General features: G+C 47.0%; 1 protein-coding gene across 1 annotated transcript in view; it reads right to left on the reverse strand.

Annotated features, from left to right (window-relative positions):
• The window catches only part of LOC128329520 (hydroperoxide isomerase ALOXE3-like), a 38,699-nt gene that overhangs the window by 18,614 nt on the left and 2,301 nt on the right, over positions 1–17,784 (reverse strand). Inside the window, exons 2-4 of the mRNA XM_053260893.1 lie at positions 2,048–2,122; positions 1,778–1,817; positions 711–915 (exon numbers count right to left, since the gene is read on the reverse strand). Coding sequence (XP_053116868.1) covers positions 711–915; positions 1,778–1,817; positions 2,048–2,122 — 320 coding nt within the window. The remainder of the gene's footprint in view (positions 1–710; positions 916–1,777; positions 1,818–2,047; positions 2,123–17,784) is intronic.

Genomic DNA, 17,784 nt, shown 5'->3' on the forward strand with positions numbered 1-17,784 from the left:
TGGAAGCCTACAGGCAAGAGGTGTGTGCATGCCCTCCTCTCTCCTGCTGTGACTCCCCTGCAACTGGTACCCAGAGGCATCCTGCCTCTGATGCTGGAGGTGGCCTATAGCCCTCCATGGTCAAAATTAATGCGTACTTGAGTGCCGTGGAGATTCCCAAGTAGTTATCTTAACTTAAATTTGCTTTGAATCCAATGGGCTAAGATTAGACCACTGGGCTATATTGTCCTTGGACTGCGTCCAGGATGGTATTGCTTATGTTTTCATTGTTTTAAAATTTGTCCACAAGCATTCCAGTTGAGATGTTTCTAATTCAGACCTTGGGATTTTTTTTAACATCACTCTCAGTTAAGAATTCCATTGAATTTAGAATTTGGAGGGAGAGCAGTTTAGAAACTGGATGTGGAATTTAATTTGGCCAAATTCTAAATAGAAATTTACTATTTAATATAGATGTCTTTAGTTTCTTAATGGGACTAAGATTTCATTTATATTTTTTAAGCCCTCGCATTAAAAAAAAATAAAAAATAGACACCCCCCAATTTTTTTTTAAACAGCAGCACCTGAGAAGTAAGTTCCATTCTGTTCTGTGGGCTTTACTCCCAAGTAAATGAGTACAGGATTCCTCAGCCAAATGGCATTTCACCACTAATTGGTTGCAAAGGGCTCATGGGTGTGTGGGTGGCCAGGCTCCGCCCCAAAGCTCTCACCTGCACCTTCTCTGAAGGACACCGTGCAGTATCCCTCGATCCACTGGTAGCAAGGGAAGCGATAGACCTCCCCCGTGGGGGACGTCACCTGGACTGCATTGCAAAACCAGCTGCTCTCAGGGAAAAAGGAGTAGGGCTCCTTATGGAGGCGAACCAGCAGGATCGGGCCCAGCTCATGATCACAGGGGACTTCGTACTCCTCTGTCTGTGTTGGAGAAGCGAGAAGAAAGAATTCCCAAGTCAGAACATCCTAGCACATCACTGGGGAGATGTAAGGAGAGCTGGGTGCTCAAACATGCCGGACTCTGGAGGAACCCTGCTAGCCACGGACAATGCCTTCGCCACAGGGATTTCCCTCTGCTGATGCACTGCTCTGCTTTTGAAGACAAAACATACAATATCACCTTGGCTGTAGTTGGCATAATACTTTCTTACTGATGCTAGGTTTGTTTTAGCATGGGCTGTGTTATATACATGTTCTGCATCCTTCTATAGGGGATTGAGTCATACATTTCTGGAAATAAATAGATTCAAAGAAACATGGTTCTCTAGGCAGTCTCCTGTGTAGGCAGAGGCAGAGGCTAAGCGCACAGCCCTACCAGATGAATGGCCAACCTGCAAAGAGCCAGTGTGGTGTAGTGGTTAGAGTGCTGGACTAGGACCAGGGAGACCCGAGTTCAAATCCCCATTCAGCCATGAAACTAGCTGGGTGACTCTGGGCCAGTCACTTCTCTCTCCGCCTAACCTACTTCACAGGGTTGTTGTGAGCAGAAACTTAAGTATAGAGTACACTGCTCGGGGCTCCTTGGAGGAAGAGCGGGATAGAAAAAATGATCAAAACAAAGCATAAAACAAAAACAAATTGCCTTCTCCTGGGTGGGGCAGGAAAGAAGTGCAGCCAGAGCTCTTCCCCTTTGGGGCCCCCTTGGCTAGCTAGGACAAGACACTACTGGATGGGAGTTGTAGGGGAACCCCAAGGTTTGAGGATCCTTGGGTTAAGGCACTTCTACAAACCACAGGGCTCTGTGGTCGCCCGGAGTAGACACTGACTCGACGGCACACTTTACCTTTACAAAGCTGAAACGTGGTATGCACACAATCTGAGATCTAGAAAGATACGAGAAAGGTGGGACTTCTGTATGTCTCCCCCTCAAAATAAGGGCCATGAAACATGCCCCCAGATGTCCAAATTACTTCCACAGCACCCAGAAAGCTGAAGTCCGGAACACACCAAACTCAAGATACCCCAGTTACTAAAAAAGTCTGAAAACAGGGCACATTTGCATCCAACCCTCCAAAAAAATCCAAAAAACAACAACCAAAAAACCCCTCAGGACCTGAAGGTTGCATCTGCAAGGTGGTGCTCCAGCTGGCAGCAAGCAGAGTCATGCTTGGAATGGAATGTCGGGGTGCTGGGAGTTGTGTTGCTTTGTGATCAGTGGCATTGTCCTTCCCAGCAGGGGCCGTGTGTGATGATTGTCTTGGGATGGGCCACTAGAAACAGTCTCACTTGCAGTGAGAGCCACAGTGTTATACAGGCACCTATTGTGTAGCTCTCTTACCCCACCTAGTGGCCTATGCTGCCTCTCTTCCTGGGTGCTTTCCCGACTAGACCCTACAACGGGGTCAGGACGTATCTCGGAAGTGTGCTTCCACACTACCTGCGTCGTGACACCGCAGTCCCTAGGTAGACAGCAGGGTGCCATTCACATTTCCTATGCCTTGTTGCGAATTTAATCACTGCAATATAGCGCTAGGATGTCATATATACAGTGTGAAAAAGTTGCTGTTTTTTCGGGTTGTTAGTTGCTGCGAGACTGCTCCCCCTGCTGTTTACATTTTGAATGCGGCTTGCCCGGACAGAAGCCTTTTGCTGCTGATGAGCAGCTAGCTGGAAAGCACCCTGGTGGCCTGTTTATCTCAGATAACACAACCCTGTTTATCTCATAGATAACAGATAACCCTGTTTGTCTCAGATAACACAACTGTGTGAGCCTATAGGGGACAATCTAGATGTTTACTTTAAGCACAACCTATGTCAAGGGTTTTCAAACTTCAGTCCCAGATTTTTGTGGATTACAATACCCATCATCCCTAATCACAATGGCCAAAGTGTCTAGGGATGGCTGAAGTTGTGGACCAACAATAGGCTGCTTCTCACAATGATATGCTGGGTAGGACAAGCATCCTACACAGCTGTGGGAGCTGTGCATGCTTCCATGTTTTGGTCATTTGTCAGCAAAACCTCGGTAGGGGCTGCATGCCCACATGAACCCACACTGTCGGGAGCAGTGCAGGTCAACAGAGGGAGGGCGTCGTTATCCTGGCCTCTGGGTATCCCACAATGCACCACGCGCGTGCTGCGTCGGGGCATTCCCCCAGGGGACAGGCAGTCTAGGCACCTGTCTCTATGGCACACAATCCTGGCACACATGATCCTGGCAGCCGGGTTAGGGGCGCAAATGCGCCCTTAACCGCTGGGTTTGGCTGCTTATGAGAACAGCCTCAATGTCTGTTTCAGGGCCTTCCCCCACTTCCTCCCCCCCGCCTTTATTTTCCAACCAATTCTGTTACTGCTTTACATAGAAAAATAATAACTAAAGGTGGTCCCCTGTCCCCAGAGGGCTCACAACCTAAAAAGAAACATGGCACACACCAGCAACAGCCACTGGAGGGATGCTGTGCTGGGGATGGATAGGGCCAGCTGCTCTCCCCTTGATGAATATAAGAGAGTCACCACTTTAATAAGGCCCCTCTTTGCTCAGTTTGCAGGGGTTAGTTAGAAGTCCAGCTTGGGGGGCCCCGTACCAACTCTGGGTAAGCAGTATGATCCGACACCACGTGAGATCAAGATGAAGTAACGTGTGCTGCTACACTGCAATAAGCCTTAAGTAATTGACATAATTACTGGATTTGGTCCCATAGCAGGGTTGCATTTTGCATTCACAGCCTCTGAATGTACACGAACAAGGACAGGAATCTTCGCTTAGCTGTGAGTCACCCGTGAGCAAGATAATTTGGCTATCATCTCACCGCCCTTCACGGCTCCTTACAGCCATTCTTTTATCTTCCCATCACCTTCCCTCAGAGTCCAGGCCAGGTCATGCACATGACTTTGGAATGGCAGCAGGCTGCAGCCACACAGGTACAGGTGAACAAGAGGCTCAGGTACGACGACTCTCAGCTTCTGCCAAAGCAGATCGCAGAAACAAGAGATGTGGTAAACTCAAAGGCACCAAAATGCCTGGAGAAGCCACATTTCTAACGATCAGGCAAAGCTCTTCTGCTTTTAACACCTGCATGACAGGCAGAAATCCAGTGCCTGCTGTTTTCTCAAAAAGAGATGCGGTGATGGGGAAAGAGGCCAGTGGGTCAGTGCCCCAGTTGGCTGTCCCTTGATGGTTGGTTGAAATGGGTCATGTGACATTTCGAACATCCCATAGGAACAGAGAAAGCTGCCTTCTACCCAGTCAAAGCATTGGTCCATCTAGCTCAGTATTGTGTCTACACTGACTGGCAGCAGCTTTCTCCAAAGTTTCAGGTAGGAGTCTTTCACAGCCCTACCTGGAGATGCTGCCAGGGTTTGAACCTGAGGCCTTCTGCAGGCAAAACAGATGCTCTTCCACTGAGCTATGGCTCACAGTTGCTCAGTTGGTTCCCTGGCCCACCAGCCCCCGTCTTCAAAGCCCCTTCCTTCCCTGTCCACAGCAAGCAGTTCCATCAGCCCCTCTCTGGCACTTTTTTCAGGCAAACCAACTCACTGTCCCTATAGAGGCTGCAGGTTATGACAGCTTCTCCATTCCCAGGGGATAGAATGTTTGTGAGCATTCCATGACACCACCAGAACAGTTCATCATACAGGCAGGGCGCTTTCCAGACTAGACCCGACAATGGAGTCAAGAGATATCTCAGAAGTGTGCTTCCAAACTTCCCGCGTCATGACACCACAGTCCCTATGCGGACAGCCAGATACCGTTTACATTTCCAATGCCTTGTTGCAAATTTAATCTCTGTGATATAGAGCAAGGACATCGCATATCCGGCGTGAAAACGTTGCATATCTGGCTTGAAAACGTTGCTGTTCTTTCGGGTAGTTAGCTGCTGTGAGACTGCTCCCCTTGCTGTTTGCACTTCGAATGCAATTTGCTGGAACGGAGGCATTTTGCTTCTGATGAGCAGCTAGTCTGGAAAGCACCCAGAAGCAGTCACACACACACACACACACGCTAGCAACCAAACTGGGATGTGCTCTCTTCTCATGGCTTCTGATGAGCAGCTAGTCTGGAAAGCACCCAGAAGCAGTCACACACACACACACACACACACACACACACACACACACACACAAGCAACCAAACTGGGATGTGCTCTCTTCTCATGGATTCTGATGAGCAGCTAGTCTGGAAAGCACCCAGAAGCAGTCACACACACACACACACAAGCAACCAAACTGGGATGTGCTCTCTTCTCATGGCTTCTGATGAGCAGCTAGTCTGGAAAGCACCCAGAAGCAGTCACACACACACACACACACACACACACACACACACACACACAGGCTAGCAACCAAACTGGGATGTGCTCTCTTCTCATGGCCTGTGACCATCAAACCAAGCTGAAGCAGATCAGAGATTTCTAAATGCCTCTGGCTAATCCTCTCCAGAATGAAGAGAGTGTACGTGCTGGGCTGATTCCACCCACAGAGCGGACTCCCATCGGTATAGGAGGGGCAGAAGTGACAGTGACTCACTGGCAGAATTCAGCACAGCAGCAGAGGCTAATTAGCAACCTACGGTAATTGGGTGGATGGGTCCAGTGAGGCTGCAGAGGAAGCCAAACGGGCTTGAACTGCTTTTGGAATGCTGTGGGTTTCCGCCTGTGCAGAATCACCAGCCTGGATTTGCTGGCGTCACCTTGGGAGAAGAGTGCAAGAAAAATCCAGTGGCCCTAGCTTGATCCCGGAGTGGAAGTCACTGCCCTGGGGTGCCATGGAATTGTGCCAGGTCCCGAGCATGGTGGGAAGGGCCTGATCTTGTCTTGCACAGCTGGGTGGATGCGGGCAACGCCACTTGGTTAAATTGCTGGGGGAAGAGGTACTGATTCAAGTCACATCCTGGGAGCTTTGAAGTCTGTGAGCTGGCTGAAGTTCACTCCATGGTGATGAGCACCATGAAAAATAGCCAAACCATTTTTTTAAAACCAACTTATTTAATAATCTTTCGCTCCAGTTCAATGGCTCCTCCTGATACACACACTTTAAGATGTCTGTAAGCATCCACGTGAGGCTCTGTGGAAACATTCTGGTTTCTGTAATCAAACCTTGCCACATCAGTGATCAATGTTTCAATATATACTGACAGCACTCTTTGTCTTTTAAAGACATTTCCAAACAGATGATCAAATCCTCCTTGAACCTTTACAGTTTAATAAAATGCTAAATGTGCCCTCTCAGCAGCAGGAGGAAGCTTTTCTTTTCTCACTGTTCACATACCTAAAAATTAAGCTTAACAGCTAAGATTAATTAAACAGTTAGTTTCCTTCCTAATCTTTCACTGATGTTTTTTGCAGTGTGTGGTCTTTTAAAAAACGTAGTCAATTAATTGAGCTCAATTAATCAATTGTAATAAATTAATTACAAGCCAAATGGATAGGAAAACGTCTCATTTGGGGGTTCTAAAAAACAGATTGTGTGTTGTCCAAAATTTTAAAAATGGTTACAATTGTGAATTTGGATTATATGTTCAAATACCTTCTCCTCCCCCCCCACCACAAATTTAATTTTAGAACACGGGTCAATCGAGAAGAGTTTCTAAAATATATTATGAGGATTTCTGGTTAGCCGTCACTGATGATGATAAAAACGAGAAATACGACAGCGTTGTATAGATCTGAATGTCTGGGATAGGTGTCCATTTGTTTAAAATGACGTATTACAAGACAAGTAAGCAGAAGCTCATCTGCATGAGAGTGTCCTGGTCACACAGCCCCATTCATCACTTGCTGAACTTCCACCGAGTGAGTGACTTGGACATGTGGCCATTGTGGCTGGGGATGATGGGACTTGTAGTCCAACAACATTGGGGGACCTAACACTGGAGCCCCCTGCCCTATGCCAGTGCAGCCCCCTCCAGAGCTAAGAGCGGCTCTGTTTACTGGAATGACCTTTTGGTGGACTGTCTTCCTGGGTTCTCATGCCATCCTGGTGGGCATTTGAGATGGTAGAATATGAATTATGAATCAGAAATGCTTGGTTCTTTTTCTGTTCTAAGAGCATTTTTCACACTGGCAGTTTTGGCGCTTGTGTGTGTGTGCGTTGGTGGGGTTGCAAACTGTGATTTACACACACTAGCTAGAAAGTACATTGGATTTTTAACATGCATGATTCTGTCTTTTGGTTACATTTATCCTGTCCTTCATCTGGGATGAAATTCAAGGCAACATGCATGAGGTTCCCCAGAGGTCTCCCATGCAGGCACAGTCCACTCTTAGCCCTGCTTAGCTTTGGCAAGGTAACTGGGACTTCATCACCACCTGCCCTCAGAGCATGTCCTGGGAAGGGGCCATTTGTGCCAGTGAATGGTCCCTTTTTCTGCTGACCTCTCTCAGGCAGTGCTTCTCTGCTCTTAGGTGAGTGGCATTGGCTGGAGAGAACTGGGCAGGTCTGAAAGCTTCTGCTTTGAGGCAGAAAGTATTTTGACATTAAAAGTGGGGTTTTTTTTATTTTATTGTAATATTTTGCTTTAATGTGTTTTAATTGTATGTTTTATTCCATTTTTAAAAATTGTCTTACTTTGTGAGCTCACCCAGAGAACAATTGTTATGGAGTGGCCAACAAATAAAGTTGATAATGATAATAATCATCACACAGACTGATTATAAGGAAAGACACAATAAAGTTGCTGAGATGATCCACTGGAACCTTTGCAAGAATTACACATTGCCAGCAAGCAAGAATTGGTGGAATCATCCGATTGAGAAGGTCACAGAAAATGAGGAAGCAAAAATCCTTGGGGATTTTAGAATACAAACTGATAGGCATTTAGCACACAATACGCCAGATCTGACAGTTATCGAGAAGAATCGGGTTCTGATCATTGATATTGCAATCCCAGGGGATAGACGAGTTGGCGAAAAACAGCTGGAGGAAATAACTAAATACAAGGACCTTCAGATTGAAACTGAGCGGCTCTAGAAAAATAAAACAGTAGTGGTGCCAATAGTTCTTGGTGCCCTTGGTGCAGTACCAAAAGAACTTGAACACCATCTTGACACCTTGGGCATCGATAAAATTACAACACATCAGCAACAGAAGGCCACACTATTCGGGACAGCACGACTACTACGATGCTATCTTTAATTTTTCTTTAGTTATCCTAAACCCTGGGGACGAGCCCGATAATTAAAGTGCCAAATCCAGTCAATAACATCTGGTAGACTGTGTGTAAATAGCATAATGAGGAGGAGGAGGAGGAGATGGTTGAACACCTTGTGATGATGATGATGATGATGATGATGATGATGATGATGATGATGATAATCCTCACTGGCCACAAGGCTGAATCAAACAAAGTAACAAAACCAAAACCAAAACACCTCAATATTTCATCAGGGTTATTGGGGGATTGGTTTTTGGGGTGGTTCCCCCCCTCTTTTTTTCAGAAAAGGCTTCCTGCCTAAAACATCCCAATTTTAGGCTTGCACTGTAAAATGTGGGTTTGGTTTAGCTTTTGCCTCCAGTTTCCGAAGTCAAGTATGAAATAAATGTGAAATAGTGATGCATCTCTCTAATACTTCTTAATGTCTACATGAAACCACTGGGAGAGATCATCAGGAGGCTTGGTGCAAGGTGTAATCAATATGCTGATGGGACCCAGATCTCTTTCTCCATGTCGACTTCATCAGGAAATGGCATAACTTCCCTAAATGCCTGCTTGGAGGCGGTAATGGGCTGCCAGAGGGATAAAAAACTGAATCCAAATAAGACAGGAGTATGACGCAGTGGGGAAATGACAACTAGTAAGCCCGAGGTTGCCGGTTCAGATCCCCACTGGTATGTTTCCCAGACTACCTGTATTGGGCAGCAGCGATATAGGAAGATACTGAAAGGCATCAACTCGTACTGTGTGGGAGATGGCAATGGTAAGGCCCTCCTGTATTCTACCAAAGAAAACCACAGGGCTCTGTGGTTGCCAGGAGACGACACTGACTCAATGGCACACGTTACCTTTACTGACTGTGGGGGCCCGGGGCCTGAGAGAGGGTTTAGATCTACCTGTTCTGGATGGAGCTACACTCCCCCTGAAAAATCAGGTATGTCGCTTGGGAGTGCTCCTGGATCCAAAATGCTCTCTGAAGTTGAGCAGAGGTGCACCTAGATAATTTTGCAGCCTGGACTAAAGACCTTTGGCGCCCCCTGCCCACCAACCTGCTGCAAGTTAAGCATCATCCGCCTACACACACGCACAGAGTGACACACACAGTATTTTTAATATGTGGGCACAAACAGCAATTGAACCCCCAAGAATGTAGGAATATTCGTATATTTATGCGAATGTGCATTAGCAGAAACATTTCAACACACAACTTAACATATTCCCATCCCACACATTTCTTTCCCCATCCCCCTTCTGTCTCTAAAGCAGAGGTCATGGCCAGTCACCTGGTGCAGCACAGGGCAGAGGCAGGGCACGGCAACCACACCAGCTGGGACAGACTAAAGAGGAATTGGGGGCCCCCAGGGGGTGGGGAGGCCCTGGACTTCGGCCCAAAAGTCTGGGGTAAGAGTGCCTCTGAGGCACTGGCCAGGAGCCCTTTTTATCAGCTACGGCTGATACATCAGCCATGTCCATTTCTGGAGTGCATATGCTGGTAACCTCCAGGCTTGACTACTGTAATGCACTCTACATGGAGCTGCCTTTGTATGTAGTCCGGAAACTACAATTGGTACAGAATGTGGCAGCCAAACTGGTCACTGGGAGGACAACACAAAGGGACCGAATAACACCGATTTTAAAAGAACTGCACTGGCTGCTGATATTTTCTGGACAAAACTGAAGTGCTGGTTATTACCTATAAAGCCCTTAATGGCTTGGGCCCAGGGTATTTAAGAGAGCAACGTCTTTGTCATGAACCCAGTTGCCTATTACGATCTTCGGGAGAGGTGCAGTTACGGTTCCTGCCAACTGCCCCAGGGCTTTGGAATGCACCCCGGTTGCAACAAGAGCACCCCTTTCTCTGTTGGCTTTTAGGAAGACCCTCAAGACATACCTGTTTTCACAGGCTTTTAACTGGAATTAATTTTAAACTGTTTAATTTGTTTTTGTTTTATTTGACTGTTTTTACTGTATTTTGTGAAATTTTAAGTTTTTACTCTGTTTTCTATTGTGTTTTAAATTTTGTACACCACCTAGAGATGTACATATGAAGCGATATAAAAAAATAAATAAATAAGCAAGCAAGCAAGCAAGCATTTGTGTCAGATTCGCTTTAAGCTCCAAAGCCATCTTGATGAGTGAAGCTGTAAACCTCAACCTATTACAACTATGAGAAGAATAGTTAGTACTTAGTAATGGCAACCATATTAACATTTTGCAAAAGTCACTGCTAGGTACAGCTTCTGCTCTGAGGAGCCGCCCACTCAAGCTCCCTTCGCTTCTCTTTGAACTCACCGATCCCCGGGTACAGCTAGTCCCAGCCCAATTCAGAGGATGTTTGGGGCTCTCTCCATTGGTCCCCACCAAGGTGATGGAGATGGAGTCGAAGGTCCCTGTCAAGAGCCCTTGGCCAGTGGTCACCTGGACCTTGTAGACCACTGGTTTGCTTGGTTTGCTGGAGAAGATCCCAGTTGGTTCCATCCTGCCCACGTTGGGGCTCCCAACAGACTGGGGCACACAGAGGCCAGAAAGGGCCGGATGTTGTACCAGAGAGCCTGGGTTGATGTGATGTCCTGGTGAGGCAAACATCTGCTTTAAAAACCTGCTTTGTTCCCTTTTGTTTAGCAACGCCCAGATGCCTCCAAGCAGCAGAACAAGCTGTCAAATCTAGGCCCCGCCTGCTCGCTCTCTCGCTCTCTCTCTCTCTGACACAGGTAAATGTTGCTTTGCACATCTCGGTCATTTATATACAAACTCCTTTCTCCATCCTCCCCCCAAAACCTGAAAAGGTTGCAGGAAGGGGAAAGAGGTGTGACGGTAACCCAACTGGACCACCCGTGTCTCCATCGTGGGTGGTGACCTCACATCTGTACATCTTGGCACAAAGATTGGGCAATTAGGAAGATGGATGTATAGATATAATAGAGAGATTGGATAAAGATTAAATTGAGAGGGAGAGGGAGAGAGGTGATGAATGTTCACATATGGAAATTGAGTTTGGGGAAGCAAAATGCTTAATGAGTCCCCTCTTGCTTACAGTTTACTGCCTGTTTGCAGCTGCTTTGTTCCCTGATCTGCAGCCTTGCCACTTTTTAAAAAAGGGGGTGCTTCATACTAACGTAGTTCTATCCAATTAGGGATAATGTAGACAATGTGATGATATGACACCATTGGGCAGCAAATCATATTTGGATATCGGATGATATTATGAAGCCATTTTGGAGTGAGGGCAGGAAGCATTGCCTTTACTTTGAATAGGATTCCTGATAATTCCATATAGCCAATGAGATTGGGCTATAAATAAAATGACATCACAAAGACAAATTGTGAACACTCTACGAACACTCTAATTTGATTCAATTATAACCCTCACTCTGAGGGTTATAATTGAATCATATTAGAGTGTTCATTCTGAATAAATGGACATCTGTGCCCTGTTTTGTAGCCTCAAAACTGAGTGGGAGGGCAGCATTTTGTGGGCAGTGAAGTTGTTCACATAAAATTTAACACTATTGCTGTAACCTGTAACTATCAGAGGCGTGCATAAGAAAGTTCTTGAAAATGTCATTCTTTTACCTGAAAGCAAATGAACTCTGTCTACAACCATTAAGCAATAGTATGGCCTATGTTTGAGATCCATTCATCCAAATATCTTATGTTTTATTTCTCTTCAGTAATGGCCCTGCAAAAAACCACACATCAAATATTCATCCATAATTTTGAAAATGTTGACTGGAAATGTCACAAGATGTGAATAGGGATTACTCCTGGGATAAAATGCAAAGATTTGTGTAACTCCTCCAACATTCTGTTCCTCTTACTACACCCACAATCCCGTCACCTTGACATACTTTTCTTTCTCCAGCCAACCAGCCACCATTTCCAAAGTACATCTGTCTTGATCTTGGGGTGCCCCCTGACCAAAAGAAACAAAGGGGGACCCCCAAGATGCTATGACATAATTAACACTTTTATTTACTCAGATGTAAATCCATTTATTTGAGATTCTTGCCTTACGCATTTTGAGCAGAAAAAGCTCTTCCTCAGAGGCGAAATTGTAGCAACATAAGAACATAAGAGAACATAAGAACAGCCCTGTTGGATCAGGCTCAAGGAAGCCCATCTAGTCCAGCATTCTGTTTCCCACAGTGGCCCACCAGATGCCTCTGGGGAGCCCACAGGCAAGAGAGGAGGGCATGCCCTCCCTCCTGCTGCTGCTCCCCTGCAACTGGTACACAGAGGCATCCTGCCTCTGAGGCTGGAGGTGGCCTATAGCCCTCTGACTAGTAGCCATTGATAAACCTCTCATCCATGAAGTTATCCAAACCCCTCTTAAAGCCATCCAGGTTGTTGGCTGTCACCACATCTTGTGGCAGAGAATTCCACAAGTTGATTATGCGTTGTGTGAAAAAGTACTTCCATTTTTTGTCCTAAATTTCTTGGCAATCAATTTCATGGGATGACCCCTGGTTCTAGTGTTATGGGAGAGGGAGAAGAATTTCTCTCTCTCCACTTTCTCCACACCATGCATGGTTTTATAGACCTCTATCATGTCTCCCCATAATTGTCTTTTTTCTAAACTAAATCTAAACAATTTATGAATTACTGTAAGAACTGTTGTTGAAATAAAATAACATCAATATCTAATACCCAATTACCCATTTAAAATCCAAGTCTACAAAGGAATAATCAATACTATGTCTTGTAATAGATAGTCCCCAACTTTCTTAATCCCATCCCCAACTTCCTTTGGGATACCAGGAACTTCCACAACAAGGGAGTTTTAAGTGGTAGTGGAGAACCAGTTAAATTCCCTACAGGATGATTCAGTGGGTTAATTCTGCTCACAGTTTTGAGTGGCACACACGTTTAGGATAAGGAAGGAATTCTGCTCTCCCACCAGGTCATCAGCTTGGCCAATGTCTCTCAGTGCTTGAGATGTCTGTTGTTTTTTCCTCCATCATGACTTGTGACTTAGAGTTATTTGCTCTGTAACCTCTCTGCTATGACCTGGATTATGTGGGTTGATGGGGGATGGGGGATGGATAGTTAAGCATTCTCACAGTTGGAGGCTGGACAAAATGACTGCTCAGTTCCTACCAACTCTATGGTCTTTTCTAGGATGGGCATGTGTCTTCTATTATAGAGGGTCATCCTCTTTTGTGGGTGGGATGTCTTCTTTTTCCCTTCTCCATGTCCCCCCTCCCACCCGGCAATGTGGACCTAGCCATTCTACTGAGAATCAAGTCAGGTGTCAGGAGATGGGGGGGGGGTTGCAGGGTGGGAAGAGACATGGAAACTTACCCCGTTGTTGGGGAGAGCCCAATTAGCCCATTATGCACCCTGACCACCGTCCCAACTTGTGGGGAAGAATACTCCTGATGGGGGCGTGTTGGGGCTGAACTGGGAGGGATTTCATGGGCCGAAGAGAGGGATGTCCATAAGTGTATCCAGGACTGGGGCCTTGGATGATCTGTGGGGACTCTTGCAAGATCTGGGGACAAGATCTCGTACCAGCCTGTGGTCTTGTGAGAGTTGCCATGAATGCCAAGAACTATATAAAGAGAGGGAGGTGTCCAGCAATCCCTCTTGCAAGATATACTGGATAAGATTCCATTTGTAACTCCCAAGGATGTGGACAAACTGCTTGGAGTGTTATGGGCCAACACCTGTTCTTTGGATCCTTGCCCAACATGGCTGATTTCCTCTTGCAGGGAGGTTGTTGGAGCTGGCTCCATTGATATCATTAATACCTCACTGAGGGAGGGCAGGATGCCACCTTGTTTGAAGGAGGCAGTGGTTAGACCCCTTCTTAAGAAGCCCACTCTGGATCTGCTGGTGATGGATAATTGATAACTGATTATTTAGACCCATTTTAAATTGGCTTTCGAGTGGGCTATGGGGTGAAGACTGCCTTGGTCAGCCTGATGGCTTTTGATATTATCGGCCATAGTATCCTAGTGTCTGAGGGGCTACAAAACAGTGCCTCCTACCCCAAAGCCCCTCAGATACTAGGATACTATGGCCGATAGTATCAAAAGCCACTGAGAGATCCAAAAGGACCAACAGAATCACATTCTCTCTGTCAATTCCTAATTGGGAATCATCCATCAGGCTGACCAAGACACATAGGAAGCTGCCATATACTGAGTCAGACCATTGGTCTATCTAGCTCAGCATTGTCTTCACAGACTGGCAGCGGCTTCTCCAAGGTTGCAGGCAGGAATCTCTCTCAGCCCTATCTTGGAGAAGCCAGGGAGGGAACTTGGAACCTTCTCCTCTTCCCAGAGTGGCTCCATTCCCTGAGGGGAATATCTTGCAGTCAGATGTGTATCCAGGGTGGGGCAGTCAGGGCACGTGCCCTGGGAGCCACCTGAAAGGGGCGCAAGTGTGCCCTGCCTGCCCCCCCCCCCCCAAATTCAGAAGCAAGTGGGTGCCGCCACACCGGGTGGGTGCCCAGCTGCTTACCGCCATGGCCAGCATAGCTGCCTGCCTGCCTGGCCGACACTCATGCCCAAAGTGAGAGGTGCGATCGGGAGTCTGGGAGGCTGGGAGAGGGAGGAGGAGCCTCAGAGCCGGCAGCAGAGCTTGGAGAAGGCATGTGGCAGGGCGAGAGTAGCACAGGAGATCCCTGAATGGCCACACCAAGCGAGAAGGCAGGCTTACTCTGCCCAGGTACCCGGCGAGCTCGGTGTGCGTCTGCAAATGCCAAGGGCTGCTGCAGCAACTGTAGTGAGCACTCGTTTTCCAGGGATTGTGAGGTGGCTGTTGCTTGGGTCTGTGTGGAGAGAGCCTGGATTGCTTCCTTGTGTTGCATTTTCAGCATCATCTCAAGCCCTCTCTCCAAACATCATTCCTTCCGTCAGTTCAATCCGGTTCCCCAGTTAACAGAATAACAATTCTGGTTTGAATAATGCACGCGTAAGGAGTTAAATAAAATGCACCCCCCCAAACCGACTTTCTGTCCCCCCACCCCGCCCTGCAAAAGCTTTTGCTTTTCCGTCCTCCTTGATCTTTTCCCCCTTTGCCGCTTCAGCCTGCATCGATAACATTCTGTGCATACATGGGGGTAACTCGCACGGCCCTACCTGTGTGCAAAAAGAACAACCAGAAAGGAATCCATGCGGCTGGCCAAGCAGATTCCAAGCGATCGTTTAAGGAGATGAGTGTGGGAGGAAGCAAGACAAAGAAGGATCATTGAAGAAATAAGACAAAGGGTGGGGACATAAACTCAAATAGAGTTTAAAGAAGCTCAAAATGTTATTTTCTAAAGCAGGCGCTGGATGGCTTTCCCTAAGCACTGCTACCAAACAGTGGAAACCTCACATATGTCTAATTCCCAGGTTCTGTTTTGTTAGCGAGGCGCTGCATAAATAAGTGCCCTGTTAACTCTGAATAGGTTAGTTGACATCAGCTCCTCTGAGTGGGGCTGCCAACCCCTTAGCTCACTCTCTCGCTCCCTCCTTCCTTCCCCCTCTCCATCATTCCCCCACCCCTCCTGATGGAAAAGGGTTGAAGAGTTTCTGATAGCAGGGGCATAACTAGAATAGGGCAAGGGGAGACAGTTGTCTGGCGGCCCACTGCCGGGGGTGGGGGGCAGAGGCAAGTCACATGACTGACTCTCCATGCCACGCACCCTCCCGGGCTTCCTTCAGTTGTATCCATCCTCTGAAATTGATGTGAGTGTTAAGATCTGGAGCTACCAGCACAGCATGTCTTTCGGGGGGGGGGTGCATTTTAAAATCTTGTCTCTGGGCCCACTCCAACCTTGCTACGCCCCTGTCTGATAGGAACCTGCTCCTAACAGGAAAGGAGAGAGAAGAAGGAAAGAAGATGAGGAAGATTCCAGCCGAAACTCCAAGGCGATTGCAGTTTGCAGGAGATCTTCCTTGTCTGGGCTTCCTAGTCCAGAAGACCAGCAAGGCGGCTTATAGGATCGCTGGACTTCATAGAGAGTGTTGCCCTTTTGGTGGGATCTCGATCTCTTTCTTTCCCTTGTGTCCACAGCCCCCACCCACCCCACCCCCAGTTAAGGTAACTTCCTTCAGGGCAAGGTGTACATGGGAATAGCTGCCAACATTATTGTCCAGCAGACTGGACAAAGGATAGTTCAAATGGCGTCTGCTGTGACTGGAAGCATGCATGCAAGAGGGAGGGAGAGACATTTCTCTCCCCCTGCCTGCCCCCTCCGGCATGTCTAGGGATTAGAAAAGAAGTTGCGAAGTTTAGGAACTTGAGTTTGGGGGGGTGTCGGAGGAGTCGGCAGGGTGTACGACGGAGAAGCAAAGGACTGTGTTATTTAAAATGGGAAGAAAGGGTTATTTCCCCCTGTCGCCAGCAGCAAAAACACAGGGGAAGAGGGTGGCGTTGAGGGGTGTGTGTGTGTGTGTGTGTGTGTGTGTGTGTGTGTGTAATGGTTTCTGGGAAGCATTATAGCATGCAATGTGTACCACACTGTTGTGTTTTTACGTTCCAGAAGCGAGTGTGCGCGCTGCTGTCTGTGTGTGCATGCATGCGCACGTTGTTTGTGAGAAAGGTATATGGCGTGCAGCGAGCATGTGGTTCTGCTGCCCCCCCCACAACCCCCTCTGTGTTCTTGTGTGTTCATCCAATCCCCCACCCCACCCCCAATTCCTGATGCATCTCCAGTATGCTAGAAGCCTATGGGCGCACAGCTCACACAGCCCCATCCGGGGAAATTCTCTTGCACAAGCAGTTCCTCACCCCTGAAATGAACGGGAGCCATGCAACAGCTGCACGAATCGGTTTATTTCAGAGGGTTGTTTGTGCAGGAGAACTTCCCTGGTTGGGTTGTGTGCACACACCCTTCCCCACATGTACACATGCAAACACATTCCAGCTCCTCCTCTCCCTTCCAGCCTGACCTACTTTTCTGTTTTCTTTTTTCCTCCTTTCTTTCTTTGCAGGGTGTTGAGCGTTGTATTCACTGTATGCTTGTGTGAGGCAGCCAAACCCAAGAGGTTCGGAACTCTGTGATGCAATTGCAAAAGAGTTCCTTTGTTTTTTGGCAAGCCAGTTTAAGTCCTCAGGTGGACCATTGGTCAACTTCTGCTGCAGCACCTAGTACCTCCTGGGAGTTCTTTCAAAGATTGCTGAACTAGGCAACAAGCACTTGGTCTGAATCCGCAAGAGGGTACACTTGGGATCTCACAACACAGATCAGTTATGTCTTAACTGTTAAGGGATGCTGAGTATGTGTGCGCTCTCGCGTTGTTTAAAGCATCTTAGTGGACCACAGGGATTCTAGTTTAAAACAAACAACACAACACAACACAAAACTGAAGTTAGCTCACTCCTGCCATACTGTATACACTCTGTGCTAAATATAAATACATTTTGCACTAGGGTAACACAGATTCTGTACCAAAAATGCAGAATTCTCTGTAAATAAATCAAATATATCTGCATAAATTTAATTAGCTTTGTATGGTTGAATGTACTTCTAGCCATGTGGAGGGGCACTAAAGCCCCATCTCAACCATTGAAAATCTTGCCCAATCCCACCTCTTATTTTAGGAGCAAAGCGTTCAAAATACAGCATGTGAGCTTTTGAGTCACACAGAGCTCTTCTTCAGGCTACATAGGGGAGAACATTTATTCCAAAAAGGAACAGAATAGATATTTCTGTTTATCATGCCCGCACTCAGAAATACCTTGTTTCCTTTTAAATTTGTTGACCA

This window comes from Hemicordylus capensis, chromosome 6, assembly GCF_027244095.1.
Source record: "Hemicordylus capensis ecotype Gifberg chromosome 6, rHemCap1.1.pri, whole genome shotgun sequence".
In the NCBI taxonomy this organism is placed as follows: Eukaryota; Metazoa; Chordata; class Lepidosauria; order Squamata; family Cordylidae; genus Hemicordylus; species Hemicordylus capensis.